Source organism: Peromyscus eremicus, chromosome 12 (genome assembly GCF_949786415.1).
Source record: "Peromyscus eremicus chromosome 12, PerEre_H2_v1, whole genome shotgun sequence".
NCBI lineage: Eukaryota > Metazoa > Chordata > Mammalia > Rodentia > Cricetidae > Peromyscus > Peromyscus eremicus.
The window spans coordinates 70,106,709-70,132,750 of NC_081428.1; the positions used below are offsets into that span (position 1 = coordinate 70,106,709).

Consider the following 26,042-nt stretch of genomic DNA (forward strand, 5'->3'; position numbering starts at 1 on the left):
GAGAGAGAGAGAGAGAGAGAGAGAGAGAGAGAGAGAGAGAGAGAGAGAGAGAGAGAAGGAAAAAACAAAAACAAAACACAACAAAAACCCACCGCAGTAATACAAACTGTGGCGCATGGTCCCAGAGAGGATGTAAGGCCTCTGGTGATGGGGACAATTATCGATAAGCAGGCCCGGTGGGCTCTTGCTCCAGAAACTTGAGAGAATCGAAGCGGGCTTGAGGTAGGAGAAGGGTAAATTTCTTCCCAGCCCCCACTCTGGCTGGCTCTACCGCCTGAGGGAGCACATTTCCCTTTGCTCTGCAGCGCCCCCATGGGGCTAAGAGTGGAGTGGCCAGGAGAACTCAAGATGCACAGGACAAAATGAGTGTATGTTTAAAGCTTGGGGGTAGGAGTCAGGGGAGGAGGCACACGTCACTTTGACAAGAAAAACAACCAAAATAAATAAATAAATAAGTAGTTCTATTTATAGGAACAACAATACATCAAAACCATACGATTGCTGTTGTAAAGCTACAGAAGCTGCTGAGAAACCTGAAGTACTTACTGCTCGGAAAAGGTAGACAGCTAGCTACACAAAGCAAATCACTTCAGCAGAACCGGGGTGTCATTTTGGTCCAATGGGATTTAGTTAATACTCTAAAATGAGAGGGAACGGGGACTCTGAATACAAAAACCAAAAGCAGCTACGGAGCTTCGCGGCAGCGTGGGCCCCATCTGACAAAGTCATGAGTCTTGGAAGTAAAATGTTGGTTTCCACAATAGTGGTAGGATTAGGCCTGTGTATATTCCTCAAAAATCCTTCACAAGACAGGCTTTTCCGCCGGGGCTGCAGTAATCCATCTGCCAATACGTATTAAAATATCCAGATTTCTCAGGGACAGACAAGGGATTTTGTAAGTTCCAACCCCTGTGGAAAACAATCAGCTCCTTTGGACCGTCTCCGTCCTAAAGCCTGTGACATCACCTTTTGAAGTGGTGGTGTGACTCCAACAACATAGCTGAAACTTCTCAAAGGACCGTTCAAGGGGGGCAGAGATCCCCCCGAAACCTCTAAACAATCAGCAGCGCTCAGAGCTCTGCTCACATCTCTGTTTTTAAGCCCAGATTTGGGGTTGTGGTCCACAGATAGTCATCAGAAATTAATATGTGAAGACATTTTGCAGAACAGAACCTTTCAGAAGTCATCCGTGATTTAACGAGCTGCTTGAAGGACATTCACAGCAAAAGCCCAGAACAGCCTGACCTTTGAAAGCCTCTTTTGCTCCAAACACTTTGGGTTAATTCTTAAGGAATCCGAATATTCTTTTCCCCTCACACCCTTCTTTCAAGAGACAGACATAAAAGAAACAAGAGTCTCCCTCATTCAGGGATGAGTAGGAGGGCAAAAAAAAAAAAAAAAACCCAACCAACATTTAAATAGGGAAACTGGCAGCTTTGAACAAACAAACCAGGGCCCACAGTAAAAGGATTCTGCCCAGCACTCGCCTTTTAAAATAAAGGAGGAAAGAAGGGAAGGAGAGATTTCCCCAGCTGCTCCTCCTCTCTGAGATATCCGCTCCAGAGCCCAGAGGACCCGGCTGGGCTGCGTGCAGGGCGGCTAGTTGTGGCATCTAGCTGTGGCATCTAGCTGTGGCGTCTAGCTGTGGCACAGCCTGTTCTCAATACACGCAGTATCTGCGATCCTGGCAGCCAGGCCTTTAGAATTCCCTCAGGCTGATCCCTTCAACACATACTGAAGAGGTTTTTTTTTTTTTTCCCCCAACGACCTTGAAACGAACCCAGGGGGAGGGGGGGGGAAGGAAAAAAAAATGTTCAAGACCTTAAGAAAAAGCAAAACACAAACATGTATTTGGCTTCAGAGAATTTTGTAGCAGACAAGCAAACACGTACCCCCATACACATTTCTAACATCAAGCAATTTCCTAAGAGTCAACAGTAACAGAAAGAGTAAACCCACCACTTGCTGTCCTGGAAAGAAACAAACCAAACCAAACCAAATCCTTTTACATCTCTTTCAAGTGCAGGAGAGCCCTCCCTTCAGTAAAAGTCCAAGAGGGAGAGAAAGCTACCCCAAGGGCGGTGTGTGCTGTGGTGTGGAGTGGGGGGGGGGGGGTGGGGGTGGGTGGGGGGTGGGGTGGAGGCTGAGGTTGTCATATGTGGCCAAAAAATTTAAGCTTCTGTCAATGGTATTAGGGTTGAAATAATGCATACTTTAAATGCCTGAACGGTTCAAAAGGGAAAGAAAAGAACACAGAGACAATAAAATCAACGGATGACGGCTCCTACGATTTACATAACACCACAAACTTGCAAAAGGCAAAAATCAGAAGCAAAAAACCCTCTAAATCATCAAAATACAACAAAAAGCAATCCCAAGCCACCACCCCAAAAGAAAAAAAAGAAAAACCCTCACCCCCGCCCCAACACACTTTGTCCCAAATAAAAAGAAAACAAATGAACCCACCGAAAACTGCTTGGCAAATATTTTTCTCGTGGTGCCTAATATTCTAGCTGGAAGGAGCTGTGGTATTTATTGTTTTCTCTTTCACTCGCCTCTCTAAACCTGCCTCTAACATACTTGTTCCACCGGCTCAAAATCTCTCGCTCCCTTTTGTGTATTTAGCTCGAGGAGCCGAGTTTATGGGTAGGAGAGGAAGAATTAGCCCCAGACCCCGGGAAAGCGAAGCGCACTCCCCCTCTTATGTCACCGAATAGCAAATTAGTTCTCAGAATTCCAGAGGCCGAGCTTTGCTACAGCGAAGACGCCGACGTCACGGAGGAGGAGCCCACGTGACGGCGGCGGAGCGGACCGTTCCATCGGCGGCCGGGGACAGGGAGGCTCGCCTGCTAGCCGCGCTCGCCCGCCGCGGGACCCTCGGCGTTCCGGGCGGCGGGGCTGCGGGGAGCCCGGTGCGCACCGGACGGTGGCCTGCGGCGTGGCTCCGAGGCCGTGCGCCGGCCGGGAGGGCGCCGCGGCGCGCGCCGTCCTCCCCGAGTCCTCCCCTGCTGCGGAGCAGTGGTAAAGCCCGCAGCTCAAATTCCGAGAATTGAGCTCTGTTGATTCTTAGAACTGGGGTTCTTAGAAGTGGTGATGCAAGAAGTTTCTAGGAAAGGCCGGACACCAGGTGATTATTGCTGTTGCTGCCGCCGCCGCTGCCGCTGCCGCCGCCGCCGCTGTTGCCGCTGGTGCCGCTGCCGCCGCCGCTGCTCATGATCATTATTTTACCTTTTAATTCTTTTTTTTTCCGCTTTTGCCAAATGCTTTGGCTCCAAGTTTCCTATGTGTATCTATTGATATAAATGTATCTATTTATTGATTCTAGCTGTCAGGTGTTAAAATAAATGCCGAAGATCAGCCCCACGTCTCTCCCACTGTAGGATCTAGCTTTACGCATACGTATATTCTTCTTTTTGCTGTCTTGGAGCGCCTCGGCCGCCTCGGGGAGGCTGTGCCGCCCTGCCCGGTGTTGTTTCGGTGTTTGGAGACGCTGGGGCGCGGGGCGGCGGGCGCTGGGCTGCGCGGCCTGGGAGGGCGGACCGCGGCGGCCCCGCCGGCTTCGCGCGGCTTGGCTTGCTTTCTCTGCTCGCTTGCAAACTGCCTTCCCCGCCGCTGCCTCCCTCCCCGCTCAGTTCTCCCGGTGCCCGCGTTGGCGGCTATCCACCGGCCCCGGCCCCTCACCAGTCCCTTGCCTTGCAGCCGAGCCGGGAGTCGGCATTGGGGGAATGCAAGCCAACTCCTCGGCTGGTTGTTTTATTTTCCCTTTTCTTTTTGGTCATAAAGCCAGATGAAGTAGCGTGTCTGCAGTTTCCTTTGAGAGCCGTGATCTTCCCAAGGAGAGACAGAGTGTTTTGGGGAGGCTTCGCTTGCACGGGGGGGCGGGGATGTTGAATACTTTGAAAATTATTCTTTCTTGGTTGTGAGTCGAGGCAGTCGGGAACCCGGGTGCGCTCGGTCTGCCCAGCCGGAGGAAGGAGGCTTGAAGGCGGGACAGGGATTTTGGGGGGTGGGCGGGAGAGGGGTGCGCGGTTTTTTGTTTTTGTTTTTTTTTGTTTTTTGTTTTTTGTTTTTTTGCACCTGCGGCGCTTTCAGCGTGCGGGACCCGAGGGATCTTGGCCAGCCAGCCCAGAGCTCCGAGGAGGTGGCGGGATTTCTGGCGGCCGCGGTGTTTGTATTTTGGGTGCTGCGTGACTGTGTTGGCTCTCAGCGATAATTCCCCTCCCTTTCCTAAATGTAATTTCATTCCCCCCCCCCCCCCTTGGTGCAAGCTGTGTAAAAAGGCAGCTATGGGCCTGGGCATAGCGGATTCCAGGCTTCAGATTCCCAAGGTCCTTCTTTTGGGCGAAGGAATTAAAACAGAACCCCAGCCCGCGTTCCTGATGTGAAAGACTAGGAGAGGGAAGAAGGGCACTTGGTGACTCTTGGCTGGGGGACCCCGGACAGGAGGAGCGGGTGCGAAAGGGAGATCTTTGTGAGTGATTTTGCAAAAACAGATTGCGAGGTTGGTTGGATTTGCAACCTGTGGCTCTCCTGGAGGCAGTAGGAACGGGGGAAAGCGGCGGCGGCGGCGGCCCGGGGCGGGAGTGGGTTGGGAGTTGGAACCTAGGAAATCGGCTGCCTGGGGGGCAGCAGGAGCTGGAGGCCAACCCTGCCGGAAACAGTGAACGTTAAATGTCTTGAGAACTGTGGGTTGCGTTGCCTTTATAATACCGTGTTGTTGGAGCCCTGGCGAAAATGGAACTAGTGTTGCAAAAAGGACTTTTAAAACTCCCCCATGAAAAACAACAACACCAACCAACATTTCTTTCTTTCTTTTTTTTTTTAAGAGTAAAATAAATAACCTCTGTGTTGTGCTCCCTCCCGTAGAGATTTTGGTGCTAGGGATAGTGAGGGATAACCTCAAACCCGGTGCTGGACGTCTAGAGCTGTTACAGGGTCCTTGATTGTAGTAGAGACAAGTACCGCATCCCACCCCCTAAAAAAATAAGTGACTTTATCTTTGTCTTTTTCTTCCCAAACATTGTATAGTTCCCAGGAGGAAAATATTGCTATGGATGCAGTACTATCCACAAAAGAGAGAGAGAGAGAGAGAGAGAGAGAGAGAGAGAGAGAGAGAGAGAGAGAGAGAGAGAGAGAGAGAAGAAAGAAAAAAAGAAAGAGGGAGAGGAGGGGGCAAGAGAAAGGGATCTTCGGAAGGGACTGTTTAGAAATACAGTTTGTGGCTCTGAGCTATGCCACTGGCTTCCTCTGCAGTTCGCTGGTTTCCCTTTTTCTTTGCGAGGTGTTGTGTGTGGTTTTAATAAATAACTTTAAAATAAGGGAGGGGGCAGCATGACCCATCCGGAGACAGGTATCTATTTTGCTCACTATTTACTACCAAGAGCCTTTGGCGCTTGAGCAGGACCTCGTAAATCTGCAGCCCAAGTTGAAGTTCATCTGGCCCTAGTCCACACGCTATTCCTGGAGGTAGCAAACACGAGCTCAGAGAAGTGAGGTGAAATCATAGTCTCCTTTATATACCGATTTTAATAAAAAGGAAAGATATTTGTCCCTGGGGGAAGAGGAAATGGAGAGAAAACACCAGGAGATGGACATTTCTCTTGCAAAAATGACTGCAGTTGAGTCCTGGGGCCAAAATAGAAACCTGTAGATGGACAACCCCCACCCCCACCCCCGTTTATAAATAGAAATTTCCAGTATCCTATTTGGAAGAATTTCTTTTCTAATACTTTGAGGCGTTGAGTGATTTTAAGGGTCTGTTTGGTGCCGACAATAAGGCTGGATGCTGTTCATGACAACTGAGACAGCGAGGAAAAGCGGGTATTCACTAATTACCCTGTTCCTCTCCTCAGTTTTGAAGGCTTTACAGCAGTATTTTCTTGAAAAGACTGATTTATTCTGGGCTTGGTGGTCAGGAATGGCATCCTAGATTTCTAAGTTGTCGTTTACTGAGCCCCGAGGAGGAGTTCCAGTTATGGGTTGAGTAAATGCCATGACTAGATGTCAAAATCCTTCCTTCCCTCTGTCCCCTGCTGGGGATATCCCACTCTGTTGTGAAAAGAAAAAAAAAAAAAAAAAAAAAAAAACCTTCAAGTTTCAGGGAGGTGGTGCGGCAGCGCCACCCCTTGGTGGGCAAAACTATTGGTAAAAGCCAAATACTCGAAAAATAATTGTGAAATGACCGTAATTAGGCATGTGGTCCCAACTCCCTCTGAGAGATTTTCAAAAAAATTTGAGAGATGAAACCTTTAAAGAAAATACTTTGCAGTTAACCTCTTAAAAGAGGATAGAAACACGTCGTTTTCCAAACCAGCACAGTGTCAATAATAGGCGATGCCCTTCCCGTAATTTAAGGACACCCCTGCAGGGGTGGCACCGGTTGGGGGGTGGGATGGAGTTGGCTCTGAGCAGCGACTTCTCGGGGGCGGGGGGGCGCTGATGCAGCTCTTTCCCGCTTCGGACTTGACGGCTCAGGGTGCCCGAGGTCTGCGGACGGTCTGACTTTGAGAAAAGGAGGAATGTGTTGGTGCGGAAAACCCGTGGGGCTGAACGTGCTGCAGTTTTTTTCCCCCGGGGGCTGTGGTTGGCGTGTGCCGGGGTGGTGGGGAGAGGTCTGTGGGGCGCAGGGTAGCCGCGGCAGGCTGGGCTGCAGCCGCGGGGGAGTCAGAGCCGGGCGGCGGCGGCGGCGCGCGCTGGTGTCCTTCACTGCGCAACAAGTGGGACCTCGGCGGCGCGCGCGCGAGGGCCCTGCACGGTGGCCCGGCTGGCTGGCCCTGCACGGTGGCCCGGCTGGCTGGCTGGCCTCCTTTCGCTCCTTCCGACCCTCCCTGCTCCCCATTTCCAGACCAGTAGCACCCCCTGGAGAACGTGTTCGGTTCGGTTCCCCTCCCCTGCCTTGCTCAGTGGGCCAAGGTCTTAGCTCCGATTTCCCCCTTTCTGGTGGGGATGGTTCATGAGCTTACTCCCAACCTTTGCCCCCCCCCCGCCCCGCCCTCTCCTCTCTTTCTCTCCCTCTCTCCTCCCATCCCTCCTTTCCCCTCCCTCAGGGTCTCTCCCTCCCTCCTTTTTGCAAGAATTTCTCTCCGTACTTTCAGGTGTCATTCGTTTTGAAAGTTGAGTGTAGCCAGCTTTGAGCGAGGGGGAGGAGGGGAACAAATAACCAAATAATACCTGAAAGCAGCTCCCCCCCCCCCCCCCGAAACAACGGTGCGATGTTACCTAGAGGCATGAGCACCGGGAGAACGGAATTACATCTGCTCAACCGCTAAATGTTTTCCGACTTCAGTTTGGGAAGCATCTCCCCTCACCCTACCCCCACTCCCCAAGAGACAGATAAAAACCCTCTAGTGAAGCGGGGTACCCTGTGTGGAAGGCTGTGCTGGCCGGGTGATTCTTGAACGGACCGAGTCCGCCACCTAGTGGTCGGCTGTGGTCAAGGTTCCTGCTCGGAGTGGTGGTCTGATCCTGATCAGATACCAGGACCGACGGGAAGGGCATTCTCCAATGGGGATGGCATCTGACCTCAAAGTGGTTGACAAGACAGATGAAACCCATAAGCCCCCGCTGTCCGCATCCACGATCGCCCAGCCTTAACTATCTATCCCGACTAAGAAACGGCCCTGTCTTTGAGGACGTCTGTGGCCTCTCCACAGAGAAAGTTGGTTAGCAGAAAGATGTCAACCCGAAGCGCTCAGGAGCTTTAGGATTTACAACTTCGTCGTTGCTGTTGTGGAATGAGGCCAAACAGTAAGTTTCTGAGTTCCAAAGAATTCATCCGGGGAGGTTGTCCCAGTGCACGGTGGACAGCAGTTTAACCTCAGGTGGCGGAGCCACCGCTGCGCACTGGAAACCGTTCCCTCCCAGTCTTTAGCGTGAGGCTTTTGACAGTAGACGTGGGAAGATTACCGAGGTGCCGAGGGGGTGGGGCATCTCAAAGCTGCAGCACATGCTTGCACGGAGAGTAGGGTGGCTGGGGGCGACTTCGTCTAGCTGTCTCCAAGTTTGAACTCTCTCTCTCTTTCCATCCCGTTTATCCTTTACTTAGTGGCAGGAGAGAGGAGACAGAGGGGAGCTGTGAATAAATAGAGCATTATTCTTTGAGACGTTATGCCCCATCCCTTGAGTGAAGTTCTTTCTCCACGCTCCTTCCCGAGATGGCCCGCTTGCCCTGGCGCGCTGGCGACCTCTAGCGGCGGCCCGCGTCCTCCCCGCGGAGACACAGCTGTCTTCCCCCGCCCCGGCCGGCCGGGTGGAATCCAGTTCATCCTCTATCACTGCGGGAGTTGTCCCAGGCCGCCGCGCGGAGAAACGCGCCTCTGTTCGGGTTGGAAACGAATCTGGGGACGTGTCTGAAGCGCGGTCAAGTTTGACTCATCGCTTTCCAAGGACAGTTAGTGCCTTCCATCTTCATTAACGTGAATAAAGACCTTGGCTGACTTCTGTCCAGATCGAATTTTAAAAGGCATTGTTTGCTTGGGGGGAAGATCATGCCTCTCTCTCCTGCCCCACAGTACTCCCCACCCCCACCCTACCCCAAGGCCGATCCCAGTCCGGTCAGGATCGGGGAGGAGAGCTCTGCTGAAGGACGTAGTTTGCTGGCCTTGCCTGCAGGCCTTCGGGAGGCTGTCTCGGCCAGGTTCTTCAGCTCTTCAGCTCTTGATGATAAAAACACATCCCTCTATTATTTTATTTTTATTTCCTCGAAGTTTGCAGCCTTGCAAGAGCTCTGAGGCAGGACACGTAACAGAAATGAAAGTCAGGACATAAAGTCCTCTGGTTAGCTCACGCAGCTGAGGAGGCCATCGCACACCCCCATCTCTTCTTATCTTAGGTTGTCACCGCCGCCCAGGGGCAGGAGCACCAATATTGTCCTCCCCTGCCTCCAGAACAGAAGCAACACTTTGACTCTACCCATTATCGCCAGAACGGGGTGGCTAGACCTAAGTAAGCGTCCTGTTAGGGAAGAGCGCTTCTGCTGGAGCCCAGAGGCAGATTTCAACGCGTCAGCCCCACCTCCCCACTCCGCTGTAGTCAAGCTCCTTGTCCCTAGACAGTGATTTACACTTTCAGGATCCTCTTTAGAGTCTTCGGCGAGCTATTGGAGTTATTAGATTACCAATAATCCAACAACCATCCTGGATAGAGAGGAGTGGAAAGGCGTTCTCCAAATCCAGACGCGGGCCAAACTAGGTCAATGGGAAGGAGGGGCGGGGCGAGCAGCCCGCTGCAGTTTCAAGCCTTGATGGAGGGCTCCCTCTAGCGGTAGGCCGAGGTAAATACACCGTTTGTGATGATGGCACTTCCAATAAGTGCAGTGACTCCTCAGATAACTCACTCCTGTCCCATATAAAATCCCCTTTTTGTCGCGTTAGCCCAGGGCGAAGGACGAGGAAAACCCACAACAGGATCTTAAGACCAGAGAGGCCCCCATCTCTGGGGTGCTAGGCTGACCCCGCCTCCGCCACCGAAAGGATGTGCGGTGCAGAGATGCAACCCGCTACTTTAGGACTGGACCCAAGTGGTGCAGATACGGCCCCCAAAGCGCAAGGCGACCGAGAGCACTTAGTGGGTGGCCACAGGGGGGGATTCATTCCTGGGAAGGCGAGGCAACCCTGCAGTGTATTAGTCGGCGCAGTCGGCGCCTTTACCGGGTCTCTATGGTTTCAGGAAAATAAGATTCTGGAATCCCGGAGCCTGTCTGGCTTCAGCCTGGTAGCTCTGGCTCTAAAGAAGACTGGGCGGAAACCTCCCCTTTCTTGCCAACGTAGGCGGAAGGGGCTTTCAGTTTAGTTTTCTTTCAGGTTTAGTGTGTTGGTTTTTTTTTCCTAATTCGGCCAGGTCTCGAAGGATGGGGATCCTTAGTCCCGGGGACTCCAACTTTTTGACCTTGACTTCTTACCTACCCATTCCCTTCTAAAGTAGAGAAAAAGGTAGCAAACAAGAAGACAAAAAGAAACCCCGAGGAATAACACCAAACCCCTAGGACAAACAATACAAAACCAAAGCAAACAAACACCAGCGCACCCAGTTGCCAGAATGGGGCAAACTGGAAATCAGGAGGCCAGCCTCTGTCTCGAGACTTGTCTCCCGGCTCTTGGGCTCCGCACTCTGCGTCTTTCAGATGGCTGGGGTCAGGGATGGGGACCAGGGGGACTCGGGCCTGGAAGCCGGAACCCTTGTGGATGGCAGATTTAGGGGAAAGGGTGGTCCGTCCCCGGCCAGCACTGCGCAGCCAGCAACCCGGACTGGGCTGTCAGGCCGCGGCTTCCTGGAAAGTTACTTCTCGTTGGAGCCCGCGCTGGGCAGGAGTGTTCTATGAAATCCTCAGAGCTGAGGTCGACTACGTTCCGGGAATGAGAGGGCTGTGCCATTCCCCTCGTGGCCCCCTGCTTTGACAGAGTAACAGGAAAAAAAAAAAAAAAAAAAGCACATAATACCGACGTGCACGAAAACATTTATTTGAATGTAACCAAATTAAGGGCCGTTACAGTCCTACCACCCGGCCCTGGCTGCACCTTCCGGGGCTTCGAGGCGGATGGGCAGCGGTGCCAGCCGATCGCCAGGGGGTGGGGCGGTCCCAAGGAAGACAGGTACACCTAGGTGCCGTGAGCGAGTCTGTGCAAGCTTGCCAGGTGGCGGGGCTGGGGTTTGTGCCGGTGCGTGTGAGCAGGCGAGTGCGGCTGCCTAGTGCCACCCCCGCCGAAAAGGGAAGGGAAAGGATGGAGTCTTTCACATTGGCTCCTTTGCTAGCTCTTCCCCTTGCCTCTCTGATCTCTCTCTCTCTCTCTCTCTCTCTCTCTCTCTCTCTCTCTCTCTCTCTCTCTCTCTCTCCCCCTTCCCTCCCTCTCCCCCTTTCCCTCCCCCATCCCAGTTCTGCTGCCTTCTTTGCCTGTTTTTTTTTTTTCTCTCTCTCTCCCCTCTCCTCCCCCCTTTCCCCTCCCACTGGAAGCTCCGTTCGTGAAGCTTTCTCATTGAATGCACACGAGGAAAGCGCCCAGGGAGGAAAGGATGCAGGGGTGTGTTAGTCATCATTTAATTCTTAGCTGGGGATTACTGCAGCTGGACCCGGAGTTAGAGCGGAGATCCAGTTCTGGTTCGGTTCTCCTTGCTGGCCTGATTCTCCTTGGGGTTGTTTGCGTAGAACATTGTTGTTGGAGAATGGTTTTTGAGAACTTGGGCAAGGACTTGTTCCTGGAGCCTCAGTTTCCTTCCTAGTGAATCCTGGCCGTTTTAAAGAGAAGGTACAATAAGGGGTGGGAAAGGAGTGAGTGATTTGTCAAACAAATAAGCCCAGTGCTAGTTTGGAGAGCTGCCGAATCGGCGGCGGCGGCGGCGGCGTCTGGAGGGAGGGAGGTGGCATTCAGCTCAAACGTTAGCCCCCACCCGGGCAGCTGTGTCTCCGGAGACCTGCCGAGATCTGGTTGGCTTACAGAGAAGTGAGTCCTTAGAGAGGAGTGACTCCATAGAACTCAGGCTGCCCCTGTATGTGCGTGCGCTGTGTGGAGGGAGAGACAGGCTTAAGGCTAAAGAACAAAAGCCCGAGACCAGCCGGACAGTGGACATAGCAGGACTGCCTGTTTTGTTTGCTTCGGTCTGTCCTCATCTGGAGTGAGTCACTGCCACTTGTCATGGTGAAATGGCAAATCTGGGCTTCCTGTGGTTCCAAAAGTCTGTGACTGGAAATCCACAAGTGAGCTGGTGGTTATGGCTCAGCCCAAGTATTCCAGAAGAGGTTTGTGGATCTCTTCTTCCGTGGGGAAGCGGGAGAAAGTTAGTAAATAAACTTCACGTGTCTTTAGCATTTGTTTTCAAAAAGAGACTGTTCACTGAACTTGGGTGAGGTTCAAGTGAAATCTGTTTCCTCACTCTGAATTCGGATGGGCTCAGGAAGAAACCGGCTCTTCTGTCTTTTTCTGTCCTCTCTCTTTCCCCATTTCCTACCCCGGACCCACTCACTCACACGCACGTATTAACCTTGACACTGATGAGGCTGCCTGACTGGCACTGGGGACCACAGAGAAATAGCTGAGTGGTCACAGACCCCAGGAAGCCTCTCATTGTAGAGTGCTCATTTGGTAAGACTCAGCCCCATGGAATGGGGCAAAGTTTGTGTGGGGGAAGGAGCTTGAAACTGAGATTCACCCACCTCAGGGTGCTGCTGTCCTGCGTGTTCCACAGCACGTAGGCCGACTTGGAAAGGGGACAGGAATCTGAGCCAGAAGACCTAGGGCCAGGACATCAACTATCTACGTGGCCCAACATGACCTCACTGGCCTTAGGCTCCTTTACCCGGAAAGCAGCTTTGGAGGGCTGTGCTGTTTAAATGGGAGAACAGAGTTCCAATATATTATTGTTCTATTCCGCAGCCCACATCTGATCATAAAGGAGAATCTTACACCTATGCTCCTAATGATTTTTGTTTAAGAGAAACCAATTTGGAAAGAACACATACTTCATTAAATCTCTTTAAGGCTCCCTGGCCAGTTCTCAGCTAAACCACACAGCTAAATCTTTCACCAGCCAGGAGAACCCCAAACTTGGAAGCTATGGTCAGTCCTCTGCCTAGTTTTAGACCTGGAAACAGAGGGAGGGGAAACTTTGAAAAAGAGGGCAAAGATACTCAAGGAATGCGCAAACATGATGTCTCGGGCTTTATTCTGTAGACTTGGTATTCAGCCTTAAGTGTTCCAGGGAATCAGGAGATACTGGCTGGCTGTTTGTCCTGAACAAGTCATTTGAACTCTGAGTCTCAATTTCATCACCAGTGAAATAAGGATAAAGATATTGGCCCTATCAGCCTTGTGGAATCATTCTAAGACTTGAAAGATAATATTTTTAGCAAGGGTTTGAATAGCATCCAGTGTTTTTAGGTCCCTGAAGAATCATTATCATGAATATTGAAAGAACTACTTATTTTTTTTTTGTTTCCCATAAACTCAAATGGACTTTTGACGTGTATATTTTTTTTAGCCCGGGGAAAGGAAATATATGTGTACAGCTATATGTAATTAATGTGTGCAGTGGTATTCCCAGCACCAAGGCTAAGGCATTGTGACCGGCTGGCTTTGAGTTGTTTCTATAAGCACAGAGATGGAGTGTGTTTGCTAGCTTGTGGGAAAACTGCACCAGCTGGCAGGCCACAGCTATCAAAGCAAAGCTAACTACGTGTGTCCTAAATTAAGACCGGAGTGGACAATCTTACACTCATTTAGTCAATCTCTGTTTGCTCTCTTCTCTGCAGTTTTAAAGCAAAATTTTGGACTGTGAAGCAAGGCATTGGGTGAGTGAATTAAATTATATGCTATAAGATTTGTAGATAAATTATTTTTTTGGATTTTACCCGTGCATGGTTTTTTGTTTTTTTTTGTTTTTGTTTTTTGTTTGTTTGTTTGTTTTGTTTTTAAGCTTGCCACCTTTCACTCGATGAACAAAGGATAATTAATTCTCTCCATAGTGGTCTCAGTCCTCACCCCTCTGTCCTGTGCTAACAGACTTAACACCATTGCACGGTGTTACTCACTCATCCCCTTGTTCCTTCTTAGTTCGGGCTAACCTGATCGCCAACTCTGCCAGTGCTGGGCTAGTGCTAAGTTTTCAAACTATTGAACAAGACAACTCACAATCCCAGAGCATGGGATGGATAATGAAATGACAGGCTGATAAAAATAGCTGCACCTTTTTTTTTTTTTTTAAAGAACCTATTATGGTCTAGGCACATATTTCTAATTTTAAATACCACATAGGTATTGCTGTTCCTATTTTGGAAAACCCAAACCCAGAAACGGTAACAGCATGCTCCACGGTACAGAGCTGGTGAAAGGCAAAACGAACTGGGTAACTCTCCAAGAGTGGTTTTCTCCGTTGCAACATACTCACGGCCTCTCAATGCTTGGCAGCGTCTTTAGTGTGTGGGAAAAACACTTAACAAACAGTCCTTCCCTTCCCCTTTCCTCTAAAGAGCTTTCTACCCCAGCGTTTATTCTGCCCATTTGACAGCTATGAATCGTATTGTCCAGAGATGGGCTATGAGTTGTCCACTAGATACCTGAGTTGCACTCTACACCTTAGCATGCTCAGCAATCTGTTCGGTGCTCTTGAGAAGCAGGGAGTAGGTTCTCGAGGACTAACAGGAGTTTAAACTTCTGTTCAGGCGAAGACAACATGGCCTCACCGGCTGACAGCTGTATCCAGTTCACCCGCCATGCGAGTGATGTTCTTCTTAACCTTAATCGCCTCCGGAGTCGGGACATCTTGACTGATGTTGTCATTGTGGTGAGCCGTGAGCAGTTCAGAGCCCATAAGACAGTGCTCATGGCCTGCAGGTGAGTGGTCTTGGAGTGAGGGGTGACTGCGGAAAAGGGGGCGCTGGAATTGGCAGCCAGCGAGATGAATATGTAGGCTGTTCCCTGTGTCTGAGGTGACATTCTCCTAGTCTCCAGATCTCAGCACATGGCTTGGTGTTCTGGACTCTCAGAAAACAGATGAAGGAACACACCTTTAGAAGAGAGTTTCTGTTTCAAAGGCACAGTGGGTGAAGAAATGCACTCTCAAAGACACGATGTGTCTGAGGCCAGCAGGGAGACACGTGCTGGTTACTAAAAGAAATTCAGTTAACTGGTGTGAGGATGCAAAGCAAAAGAGAGTTTCTAAATGGTTTAAGCAAGCTTGCCATCTTTTGTCCTTCTATGTCATAACTGTGTTTTATTAAACAACTATTTTTTGAAGCAGGATTTAATATAGAGCTAGCCTTGAACACATTACCTAGCCAAGGCTGGCCTTGAAATTCTGATTCTCTCACTCCAAGTGCTGGCATTATCGGTATGAACCACCATGCCCCAATTACATTATTAATTTATACTGAACTATATTTCCATGGTTTAAGCACAGAGTGCATAAGACAGCTAATTTTTCATAGTTTCCCAAATTTCAAGATTCCTGGGTGACATCATATTAAGTCATTTCTAAGTTCTCCCTGCCAGCTGACTCCTGTGGATGGCACTACGTCTCCATTTTGTAGATAATGAAAGCAAGGCACAGGTCTGTGTAATGATGCACAGCTCAGCGTTGCAACTAGAGAACGTAGCCAGTGTCTAATAATAGCACTTAAAAAAATAATGTGAAGGGCTGGCTGGTGAGATGGCTCTGAGGGTGAAGGCATTTGCTGCCAAGCCCGATGACCTGAGTTCAACCTCAGGCCCAACATAGTGTGAAGAGAGAATTGACTCTCACATGGTTGTACAGATAGAAAATAATCAGTGTATACTGCTAACATTTTTCATTCTTGCCGCAACCCTATTATTCTCCCCTGACTTGGCAGATAAGGAAACCAAGGAACAGAGGAGTTAAGGATATTAGCCAAGGTTGAAGAGTTGCTTATTGGGGAAGGGAGGTCTGGCTCATTTCTGTCAACCCACCCAGAAAGAGTAGAGTTGAGATGACAATCTAGTCTAGAATTCTAGTTTTAACTGACTAGACAATGTGACCTAAGGCATGGCTTGGATTTGACTTGAATCTTCTAGGAATAATTGACATTCTGGTAATCCTTGGGCTTTGAGAAAGGTGGTGGAATATATATGGACGTGTTATTATTTGTTACCCATCCCTAACTCACTCCTCGTGTGGTAGTAGACTTTTTAAAATAAGGGTATTGTGGTAAAGGAAGGGAAATACGAACCATAAAGTCAGATTACTGACTGCAGATGAGTGCTAAGTTAGACAAGAGGAGAGCAGGGCTGTGATTCTGAGAATACCTCCCATACTCTGCTACCTCAGTTTCCCCATTTATAAAGGTGGAACTTGGTGGTACATATCTCACAGGATTAGGGAGGATACAGGTTAATGTAAACATGCAAAATGCTTAAAGAATTCCTGGGCTTTCTACAAGTAGAAGTTATTAGTAAGTGCCGTGGAGCTTCGGGCTCTGGGCTCTGGGCAGACAAGGCGCACAGGTGCTTTGTGACCACTACAGTGGCACCTTTGTTTGCTTTACAGTGGCCTGTTCTACAGCATCTTCACCGACCAGTTGAAATGCAACCTTAGTGTCATCAATCTGGATCCTGAGATCAACCCTGAGGGGTTTTGTATCCTCTTGGACTTCATGTACACGTCAAGACTCAACCTGCGGGAAGGCAACATCATGGCTGTGATGGCTACAGCCATGTACCTGCAGATGGAACATGTCGTGGACACATGCAGGAAGTTCATCAAGGCCAGGTGAGCTGCTACCTAGGTAGACGCTGTGGATACAGAAAGGGTAGTTCTGGATCAGAACTCATGCGTGCCCTGACAGCCTCTATGACACACTCTATCCACCTTTCTACAATGATGCTCATTTCTACCTTTTATTCACCGACTCTAGCCCAGATGTGCTTATCCTGGGTACCCCCTGCCTCCCACCTCTGCCACATTTTCTTTTAGTCTCTTTCTTTCCACTCACCCTGCAAGGCTAGAACTGGATGCCTTTGCCATAGAGGTTTTTCTGACTTCCTCAGCTCATTCGTGTTTGGCAGGCAGCATTTTGCTTTTCCTGATGACTTTCTCTTAACATTTTTATGCCTATGTTAATTCTCCTGTAGGTTTCTATTGTAACTGTTTATATATATATATTAGTTCCCGACCAGAGCATCAGCTGCTGAGTTTACGCGGCTGCGCTTCTCTTCATCTCGGTCATTACGCTCCTATTGGGAGGGCACTTAATGAATTGAATTGAGTTCACTTGGTCTAACCCTTACCCAAGGGGTAGGAGACATGAGCATCACCAGAGGGTGAGGAGCCCGAGAGCCAAAAAAGTCGAGAGACTTGCTAAATGGAGCAGCTACTTGAGGCCAAACTGTTTCAGAATCACTTGACTCAGCAGCTTTAGGGAAGCCGCCTTCTTTCTTAACAAAGAAGGGATTTCCAGTCTGTATTTGAACATTTCCAGGGACTAAGAACTCCTGTTCTCAGAGCCATACGGTCTACCTTGGGTAGTTGGAAAGTCCCCCTTTGCAGCCTCTTGAAATCTGGCTCTGGTAGCCCTCACTTTCTGATCTAGCTCTGCGGAGAAGGAGCATGTTGAGCTGCCCTACTTTTTCACCCACATAAGTCCCTTTAAGTATTTGCAGCCAATGTTTTTGTCTCCAGTGGGTGATAATGGCGGCAAGTTCATCATTGCCATCATTTGGGAGTACTTTATACAGGCCAAGCCTTGTGCTCCGAATGGTTAAGCAACTTGCACCGGGTCAGAGCTGGGTTTGCAAACCAGGCCAGGCTGCTCCGGAACCAGGGCTTCTGCACTCCTCACTGCCTCCTCTCTTCCTTGAACTTCCTGGTGAATCCATTGAACCTACAGGGCAGGACTTTTAGTGGATATCCTCCGAATGTATAGTACCGACATACACACACCCTCCCCTCCTTCTTTCCGTGTGTATAAAATGTCTGCTTCTCCCTGCAGGATTTTGCTCAAGCAGTTTATCTCCTTCCTCCAAATGAGATAAGGACTTTAAAAGCTTTATGTAATCCATAAAATTCTAAATCATCGGAAGAATTATAGTTTCCAAAGACATGCATACGTCTGTGCCTCACACTTACAAGGTCATGTCCAGTCAGACACAGAGTATATGAGTAGCTCATCTTCCTTGGTTTCCCCAACTGTCGCTCGGATTGCTAGACTGCTGAGTGTTAATGCCCTGTAATTGGGTTTCCCACTCCAGAGTCACATCTCCCGTGTCTGGCTGACTCAAGCCCAGATGGGGTTATACAGCAGCGTCACCAGAAGGTCATTTGTTTAACGGTTCTAATTTTGGCTCTCCTTTTTTTTTAAACCCCCACAGTGAAGCAGAAATGGTCCCTGCACTTAAGCCTCCCCGAGAAGAGTTCCTGAACAGCCGGATGCTGATGCCCCATGACATCATGGCCTACAGAGGTCGTGAGGTTGTGGAGACCAATCTGCCTTTGAGAAATACTCCTGGGTGTGAGAGCAGAGCCTTTGCCCCTAGCCTGTACAGTGGCCTGTCGACACCACCAGCCTCATATCCTATGTACAGCCATCTCCCACTCAGCAGCTTCCTTTTCTCTGATGAGGAGCTACGAGACGCCCACGCCCGCATGCCTGTGGCCAACCCCTTTCCCAAGGAACGGACCCTCTCCTGTGACAGTGCCAGGCCAGTCCCCAGTGAGTATAGCAGGCCGGCCATGGAGGTGTCCCCCAGCTTCTGCCACAGCAGCATCTACTCACCCAAGGAGGCAGTCCCCGAGGAGGCACGGAGTGATATGCACTACAGTGTGGCTGAGGGCCCCAAGCCAGCTGCCCCTTCTGCCCGGAATGCCTCGTACTTTCCCTGTGACAAGGCCAGCAAAGAAGAAGAGAGACCCTCTTCAGAGGATGAAATAGCCCTGCATTTTGAGCCCCACAATGCACCCTTGAACCGGAAGGGTCTGGTTAGTCCCCAGAGTCCTCAGAAATCCGACTGCCAGCCCAACTCACCCACAGAGTCCTGCAGTAGCAAGAACGCATGCATCCTTCAGGCCTCCGGCTCCCCTCCAGCCAAGAGCCCCACTGACCCTAAAGCCTGCAACTGGAAGAAGTATAAGTTCATTGTGCTCAACAACCTCAACCAGAATGCCAAACCGGAGGGCTCTGAGCAGGCAGAGCTGGGCCGCCTGTCCCCTCGAGCCTACCCTGCCCCGTCTGCCTGCCAGCCACCCATGGAGCCTGAGAACCTTGGTCTCCAGTCCCCAACCAAGCTGAGTGCCAGTGGGGAGGACTCTACCATCCCCCAAGCTAGCCGGCTCAATAACATCGTTAACAGGTGATTTCAGAGTACTCATGGGTCTAAGGTCAGGGGTTACCTGAGCACAGCTCTGAGGTTCATAGCCTCTGATGCATGCAGAGTGCAGGGCTGTTTTCTGTCTGAAATGCTGAAGGGGATTAGGATCAGAGTGAGTTTAGCCTGAGTCAGGAAGCGCATTACACTGAAGTTTGTATTTTTGTTTTAGTTTTGTTTTCCGTAGCAAGAGAGAGCATTGGTTTGTGTAAGAGAAAAGCACTCCACAAATCCCAAAGCACTTCCTGTGGTGTTGGTGGAGCAGGGAACCCCTCTTTTAGACTGAGGAAGGCTGTGGGCTGCAGGCCTGGGAGAAGCAAGTGGGCCTGGAAGTGAAAATGGGTTATTCGTTGACTCAAGCCAGTAGAAGAGGGGAGGGCTCTGAGCCTCAGAACTGCACATGGTAACTGGTCTCTGGGCTTGCTCGAACATACAGAGAGAGGATAGCGTGGAGACCACGTGGACCACGCTTCACTGCTGGGTGCTGATGCCCCGTTTTTCTGTCCACAGGTCCCTGACAGGCTCCCCCCGAAGCAGCAGCGAGAGCCACTCACCCCTTTACATGCACCCCCCAAAGTGCACGTCCTGTGGCTCTCAGTCCCCGCAGCATACAGAGATGTGCCTCCACACTGCTGGCCCCACGTTCCCCGAGGAGATGGGAGAGACCCAGTCGGAATATTCAGATTCTAGCTGTGGTGAGTCCCTTTCTCCTCCTTCCTCTCAATGTCTAGGAGAAGGGAGGCCCCTCTGCTCCATGGGATTTGTGTTTCCATTTTATTCGTGATGCTGTTCCTGGGACATGGCCTGGATTAGAAGTCCACTGGTACTCACCATCACCAACAATAGATACTCCTCCTCCCCCCTCTCCATCTCCCAGGAACGGGGCTGATCCAGACAAGCCATCAGATGGAGGTGTTGAACTTGGGTAGCTGCAGTGGCTGAGAAATCTCCAGCTTCACCCCAGCATAGGTGGCCTACAGGGCTGCTGGAACCCCCAGAGCTTTCTCAGCCTGTCTGCCCAAACTACTGTACTGACCTGGGTACATGGCAGTGTTTCTTGGAAGGCTGTAGATTCTCTGTGGAGAAACATAAGGCCTTAGTCACTCATGTATCTTTCACGGGCCTTAGTTGGTTCCTAGCGTGGAGGATGTACTTAGAAAATGTTTGCTGGATTAAGTCAGTTGAACTAAATTATTAAATTAACATTTCCATATAGTCAGTCTTGGCTCCCTCAGTGTTTAACCGGATAGAAGGTCTCACTCTTTACCCAGCTCTAGCAACTATGTTTTGTGACCAAGGAACTACATAATCAGGGTTAAATTGCAGCGATATACCATTCTCAAATTGTTGTGACAAAATAAAGAAGTTGTTGGCTGCAAGCAGTTTGCCCCAGGGTCACAGATCAGAGGGAAATTAGAGACTGTGCCTGCCTGACCTCAGATGACTGTTCTGCGTTCCAGTTCCTGTCTCTGGGCCTCCATTCCATCTTTAGTGTCCTATCTTTGTGTGAAGATGACCATGGAATCTTCATCATTAATCCCTTCTGTAGGGATTTAAAGAACCTATGTCCCATGTCCCCATAATTTATTCTTTTTTTTTTTTTTCATTGTATAACGTGCTCTTGTGAGAGGGCAGGACAGGATTATTAGCCTGACTTTGGAGAGGGAAACAAAGAGAGGACCTTAGAGGGTCTTGCCCCGGGGCTGCTGTGTATGAATACAAGTTGAACTTTGAACTGATGAAACCTTCTCAGAGCTCCAGGAGGACAAAAAAAAAAAACAAAACTAAGGTGTCCTCAAATTGGTGAGGCCAGACGAGAGCCCTAGAGTGAGTGTCTGGACCTTGGGATTCAGTCCGCCTCCTGTCTCTGTCTTCCATGACTGAGACTCTGCATGCTAAGAAAAATGAAAATCCCACTGGTCCCGTGGGTTCCCCTGAGTGCTGGTTAGGGAGCCTGGGGTCCAGCGTAGCGCCGACATGGCTCCGACATGGCTCCGGAGGAGGGAGGCTTTGGGGCTCTACCCTGCCTTCTCCTGCTGACCCGGTGTCCCCCCACCACTCTGCAGAGAACGGGGCCTTCTTCTGCAATGAATGTGACTGCCGCTTCTCCGAGGAGGCCTCGCTCAAGAGGCACACACTGCAGACGCACAGCGACAAACCCTACAAATGTGACCGCTGCCAGGCCTCCTTCCGCTACAAAGGCAACCTCGCCAGCCACAAGACCGTCCACACGGGTATGGCCTTGTCCCACAGTGAGTGCCCCAGTCAGGGATTGCAGACAGTGATCTTAGGAAAACAAGCAAACAAACAAATAACCTGAGGACTTTGTGGGAGTGACGCAGGAGGCAGGCCCCGCATCCTGGCTTCGCCTAGTACTGTGGTTCTCAACCTGTGGGTCGCGACCCCTCGGGAGCTGAATGGCCCTTTCACAGGGTCGTATATCGGATATCCTGCATGTCACATGTTTACATTATGATTCATAACGGTAGCAAAATTGCAGTTACGAAGTAGCAACGAAAGTAATTTCATGATTGGGGAGGCGGGGTGGTCACCACAACATGAGGAACTTTATTAAAGGGTCTCGGCATTAGGAAGGTTGAGAACCACCGAACTAGGGGCTTAACCCTGCCTTGTCCCTTCCACCTCCCCTTATGCTTTGTGTTTCCTCTGAGATTTTTGTCCTGCTTCTCTGCCTTTGCTGGGGTTAGAAGAATTAATCCCCCTGGTTGCAGGAGGAGACTAATGCTGATAGAGGCAAAGTGGATTGGGTTTGGGTAAAGCCAGCTAAAACTGAAAGCCGCTGGATGTCCCTCAAGGACTTATCAACCAACTTACGTTCTTTTTCCCGGGACACTTCTCACAACCTCATTGTTGTGGGCATTAACTAGCTCTCAGACCTTTCAGTGGCCCCATTATCCCTGAAACTTTCCACGGTGGAAGGCTCAACTGTAGATTGGTTTCCTCTGCCCGGCTTCTGCTCGGCCCCACACCCCGCCTTGCTTGCAAATGGAATACAGCTGTACTTGCCACAAGCGGAAAAGTATGTTCTGGGAGAAACTGGAGCAGCCTGATTGTATCTCCCTGGTGACTGAGTGGATTATTGCATCAGTCTGTCCAAGGGAAGAGCCCGAGGAGTCTGCCCAGGTCGCCTGGATCAGCCCTTCCCATTCAGAGAGGGAAACTGAGGCCCAGAGAAGGGCAGTGTCTTGCTCAAGCCCTACAGGCAGATGACCCTAGTGACAACACCTGTTCTGCAGGTCGGGCTTCTTGAACCCTTCCCCACCGTGTTCTGTGCATAGCATTGACTTCCATCCCAACCATGCCATCCATGCTGGTTTCTTGGCCTTGTCCACTGCTGGCTGTGCTGGTGTGTGTGAGCAAGGATGACAGGTCCCTAGATCAGTGGTTCTCAACCTGCGTGCGAGTCATGATCCCTTTGGGGGTCCAACGACCCCATCACAGGGGTCACCTAAGACTATCGGAAAACACAGCTATTTACTTTACGATTCCTAATAGTAGCAAAATTACAGTTATGAAGGAGCAGTGAAATAATTTTATGGCTGGGGGGTCACCCCACCAGGAGGAACTGTATTAAAGGGTCGCAGCATTAGGGAGGTTGAGAACCGCTGCCCTAGATCCTCCCTCTGACCTCCCTGTAGAGAAGGGGAGGCATTAGTGGCCTTGGACAGGAGTAGTTGCTTTGAAGTTTAGGGTCAGTGTGGTCCTCCATCATAATGGAAAACACGTATCTTGGCAATAGGTGAGAAGCCCTATCGCTGTAACATTTGTGGAGCGCAGTTCAATCGGCCAGCCAACCTGAAGACCCACACTCGAATTCACTCTGGAGAAAAGCCCTACAAGTGTGAGACCTGTGGAGCCAGGTTTGTGCAGGTGAGCAGGGCAGCATGGAGAAGGGACGCTGTGGGGATGAGGACCTGGGCATAGGCTGGCAGTGCACCCTGGCCGCACCCCTCACCCTGTGCTCCTCGTCCAGGTGGCCCACTTGCGTGCCCATGTGCTCATCCACACTGGAGAGAAGCCGTATCCCTGTGAAATCTGCGGCACCCGCTTCAGGCACCTTCAGACTCTAAAGAGCCACCTGCGCATCCACACAGGAGAGAAACCTTACCATGTATGTAGACCCTGTGGCTCCTGGCTGGCCTGGGAGGGAGGGATGTGGAGCAAGTGGGCAGCGGAGCTATGTGCTCCAACCTCTAGCGTACAGTGGACTAATAATGTTCAGGAGATCTAGATCTGAGCTTGATTGTCAAAGTCCAGTGTGCTCATCTTTGAAATGGAAGCACTGGTCTGGGTGACCTGTACCTTAGGAAAGAAGACATAGATTTGGGCCATTCATTCTTTCCATCAATACTTGCTGAGTGTCTCCATCATACCTCTACACTACACCACACATGTGGTGCATGTATGGATGAGTACCTAAGATGATAAAGCAGAGCTTAGAAGTAGGAGAGCAACCAGAGAAAGATGGCAAAGAAAAACACCAAAACCAGAACCCAAAGAAAACCTGGAAAACATCGTTTCGAGAAAGAGCAGGCAGGCACTGGAGGGTGGTTGGGCAGTTAAGAGCACTTGCTGCTGTTGCAGAAGATGTGGGTTCAGGTCCCAGCACTTGAATTGGGTGGTTCACAACCACTTATAATTCCAGTTCAGGGGATTCATCACCCTCTTCTGGCCTCCCTGGTACCTGCACACATGTGGTGCACATAAATAAGCCCGCACATGCATAAATAAAAATAAATGAAATTCAAAAGAAAGAGCAGGTGCCTAAATGCTTTGCGCCATGTTAAGAAGAGGCTGTTGGAATGGTTGTGTCGCAGAGCAAAGTCTCAGCAAACGATGGCCTGCTGGTTAAGTTTTGAATGTTGTGTAAGCCAAAACTGTGACGTTGTGAGTCATGTGAAATTTAACTTTCATAGGACATAATATATAATTGGAACGCAGCCACACTGATTTGTTTACATAGTGTATGAGGCTGCTTTAAGGCGTCAACGGTAACATTTCAGGTGCTGCTGGGCTAATCAATGAACGGTTTGCTCACACCCAGATGTTGAGCGGTAAAGCGTGCCAATTTTTGTTCACTTGCCTCTAAGGCTTTGGATGAGTATCTTTGTTTCTCTCTTGGCAAATTAGTTAATTTTTCACCTTTAGTGCCTTAGTTTCCCTGTGTGTACATTGACCCAGGAAGTACTGCCTACCTCATGAACTGGCTCTGTTTAGGTAACTAATTCATCCAGTGCTTTGAGTTGGTCAAGCTCACAGCTATGGCGTGACCTCTCGGAATTTTAGTCACAGAGGCTATAAGAATTGAAAGGGACATTTGGCATTGATTGACACAACTACTTACAGAAGGAAAAGCCAAGGTCTTGATAGATGGTATGGCCAGGATACACAGCAATGTTTGGCATAGTTGCAGTGGACCTGCGGCATTTGAAAAGAACATCTGTCAGACTCGAGAATCTCCATAAATTTAGGCCATCTAATCCAATTGTGCTATTGCATTCAGACTGATTTCAGTTTTCTGAGGGTGCCTTCTGCTAGAGAGTAGGGAGACTACAAAGTTTGGATGAGAAGTATTAACTTCAAAGTATCAACCACCTGATGAGGACGTTAATGCACCAGGATGATTGTGGGGCAAGGCTGTAAATCTGAGGTCTAGAAAGAGATGGACTGTTCTATCTTAGATTCAGAAATGCGTTACTAATTAGGGGAGTTTGCATCGGAATTTATTTTGGATAAGACTTGTAATCATGCAGTTAAGTCAGGGAAGGGCATCTCAAGCCCGGTGAACAGGAGTAACACATTGGAAGGGAAGGCAGGGACATTTGCTCAATGTATACTTAACATCCAGTGGAAGCCAGGATTCAAATGGGTACTGAACCCGCCCTTTTAGAGGGAGGAGATGCCTCCACCCCACCCTCACAGGGACTTCTCTGCTCTGCTCTGGGTTTTTGAGAAATGACACGGTCTCTCGAGTCGATGACGGCTAACACTTTGCTTCTGGTGTCTCTCCAGTGTGAGAAGTGTAACCTACATTTTCGTCACAAAAGTCAACTGCGACTTCACCTGCGCCAGAAGCACGGCGCCATCACCAACACCAAGGTGCAATACCGCGTGTCGGCCGCTGACCTGCCTCCGGAGCTCCCCAAAGCCTGCTGAAGCATGGAGTGTTGACTCTCCCTAGCCCTTTCTCTCAGAACCTCCCCCAAAGGATGCTGTAACACTTTACAAAGGTCATCCCATGATGTAGTGCCTCTCTCATCCACTAGTGCGAATCATAGTTGGGGTGGGGGGTGGGGGTGGGGCTTGCGGACCGGGAGCCAAGGTAGCTCCCCTTCCCACACTGCCATAAAACATTAAGAAAATACTATTGCTTCTTCTCCTATGTGTAAGGCAAACCATGTCAGCAAAAAGCAAAATCATTTTCTGTATCAAAGTAGGGAAGGATGCAAAAGTTCTGACGTGACAGGTTGCAACATGAGGAATGTAAACGTTCTGTGGGAACAGAAATCTCTTTTGTATGTAAATGTATTGTTTTAAAAGACAAGACTTCAGTATGTTGTCAAAGAGAGGGCTTTAATTTTTTTAACCAAAGGTGAAGGAATATATGGCAGAGTTGTAAATATATAAATATATATATATATAATATAAATATATAAACCTAAAAAGATATATTGAAAATATAAAACTGCGTTAAAGGCTCGATTTTGTATCTGCAGGCAGACACGGATCTGAGAATCTTTATTGAGAAAGAGCACTTAAGAGAATATTTTAAGTATTGCGTCTGTATAAGTAAGAAAATATTTTGTCTAAAATGCCTCAGTGTATTTGTATTTTTTTGCAAGTGAAGGTTTACAATTTACAAAGTGTGTATTAAAAACAAAAAAAAAGAACAAAAAAAGCTGCAGAAGGAGAAATGTATACTTTTGTTCTAGTTTTCAGTTTGTATATACCTGTAACGTGTCCTCACGGTGCCTTTTTTCACGGAAGTTTTCCATGATGGACGAACGTGCGCCATCCCTTTTGGAAGTGTTGGCAGACACAGGGACCTGAAGTTGTCACTGACTCAAGTCTCTTTGGGAATGTTTGACTCCTCCCACATTCTGCGTCTTGCTTGTTCTTATAATTACTCCGGAGACAGGGTTTGGCTGTGTCTAAACTGCATTATTGCGTTGTAAAATATAGCTGTACAAATATAAGAATAAAACGTTGAAAAGTCAA

At 49.5% G+C, this 26,042-nt stretch overlaps 1 protein-coding gene across 1 annotated transcript; it reads left to right on the plus strand.

Moving 5' to 3' along the window:
* The first annotated feature begins 3,077 nt into the window (after positions 1–3,077).
* On the plus strand, positions 3,078–26,042 carry Bcl6 (BCL6 transcription repressor). Its single transcript, XM_059277119.1, has 10 exons — positions 3,078–3,127; positions 13,241–13,279; positions 14,150–14,321; positions 15,991–16,212; positions 17,811–18,788; positions 19,314–19,498; positions 20,870–21,037; positions 22,564–22,694; positions 22,798–22,935; positions 24,837–26,042. Exons 3-10 carry the CDS (start codon positions 14,161–14,163, stop codon positions 24,978–24,980), a joined length of 2,127 nt encoding a protein of 708 aa, XP_059133102.1. The 5' UTR covers positions 3,078–3,127; positions 13,241–13,279; positions 14,150–14,160; the 3' UTR covers positions 24,981–26,042.

Excerpts from the sequence above, each read along its gene's own strand:
- Bcl6 (XM_059277119.1), top strand. The coding sequence starts at position 14,161 with ATGGCCTCACCGGCTGACAGCTGTATCCAGTTCACCCGCCATGCGAGT. Across the intron at positions 18,789-19,313 it reads CTCAATAACATCGTTAACAG|GTCCCTGACAGGCTCCCCCC; the intron begins GTGATTTCAGAG and ends TTCTGTCCACAG. Across the intron at positions 19,499-20,869 it reads ATATTCAGATTCTAGCTGTG|AGAACGGGGCCTTCTTCTGC; the intron begins GTGAGTCCCTTT and ends ACCACTCTGCAG.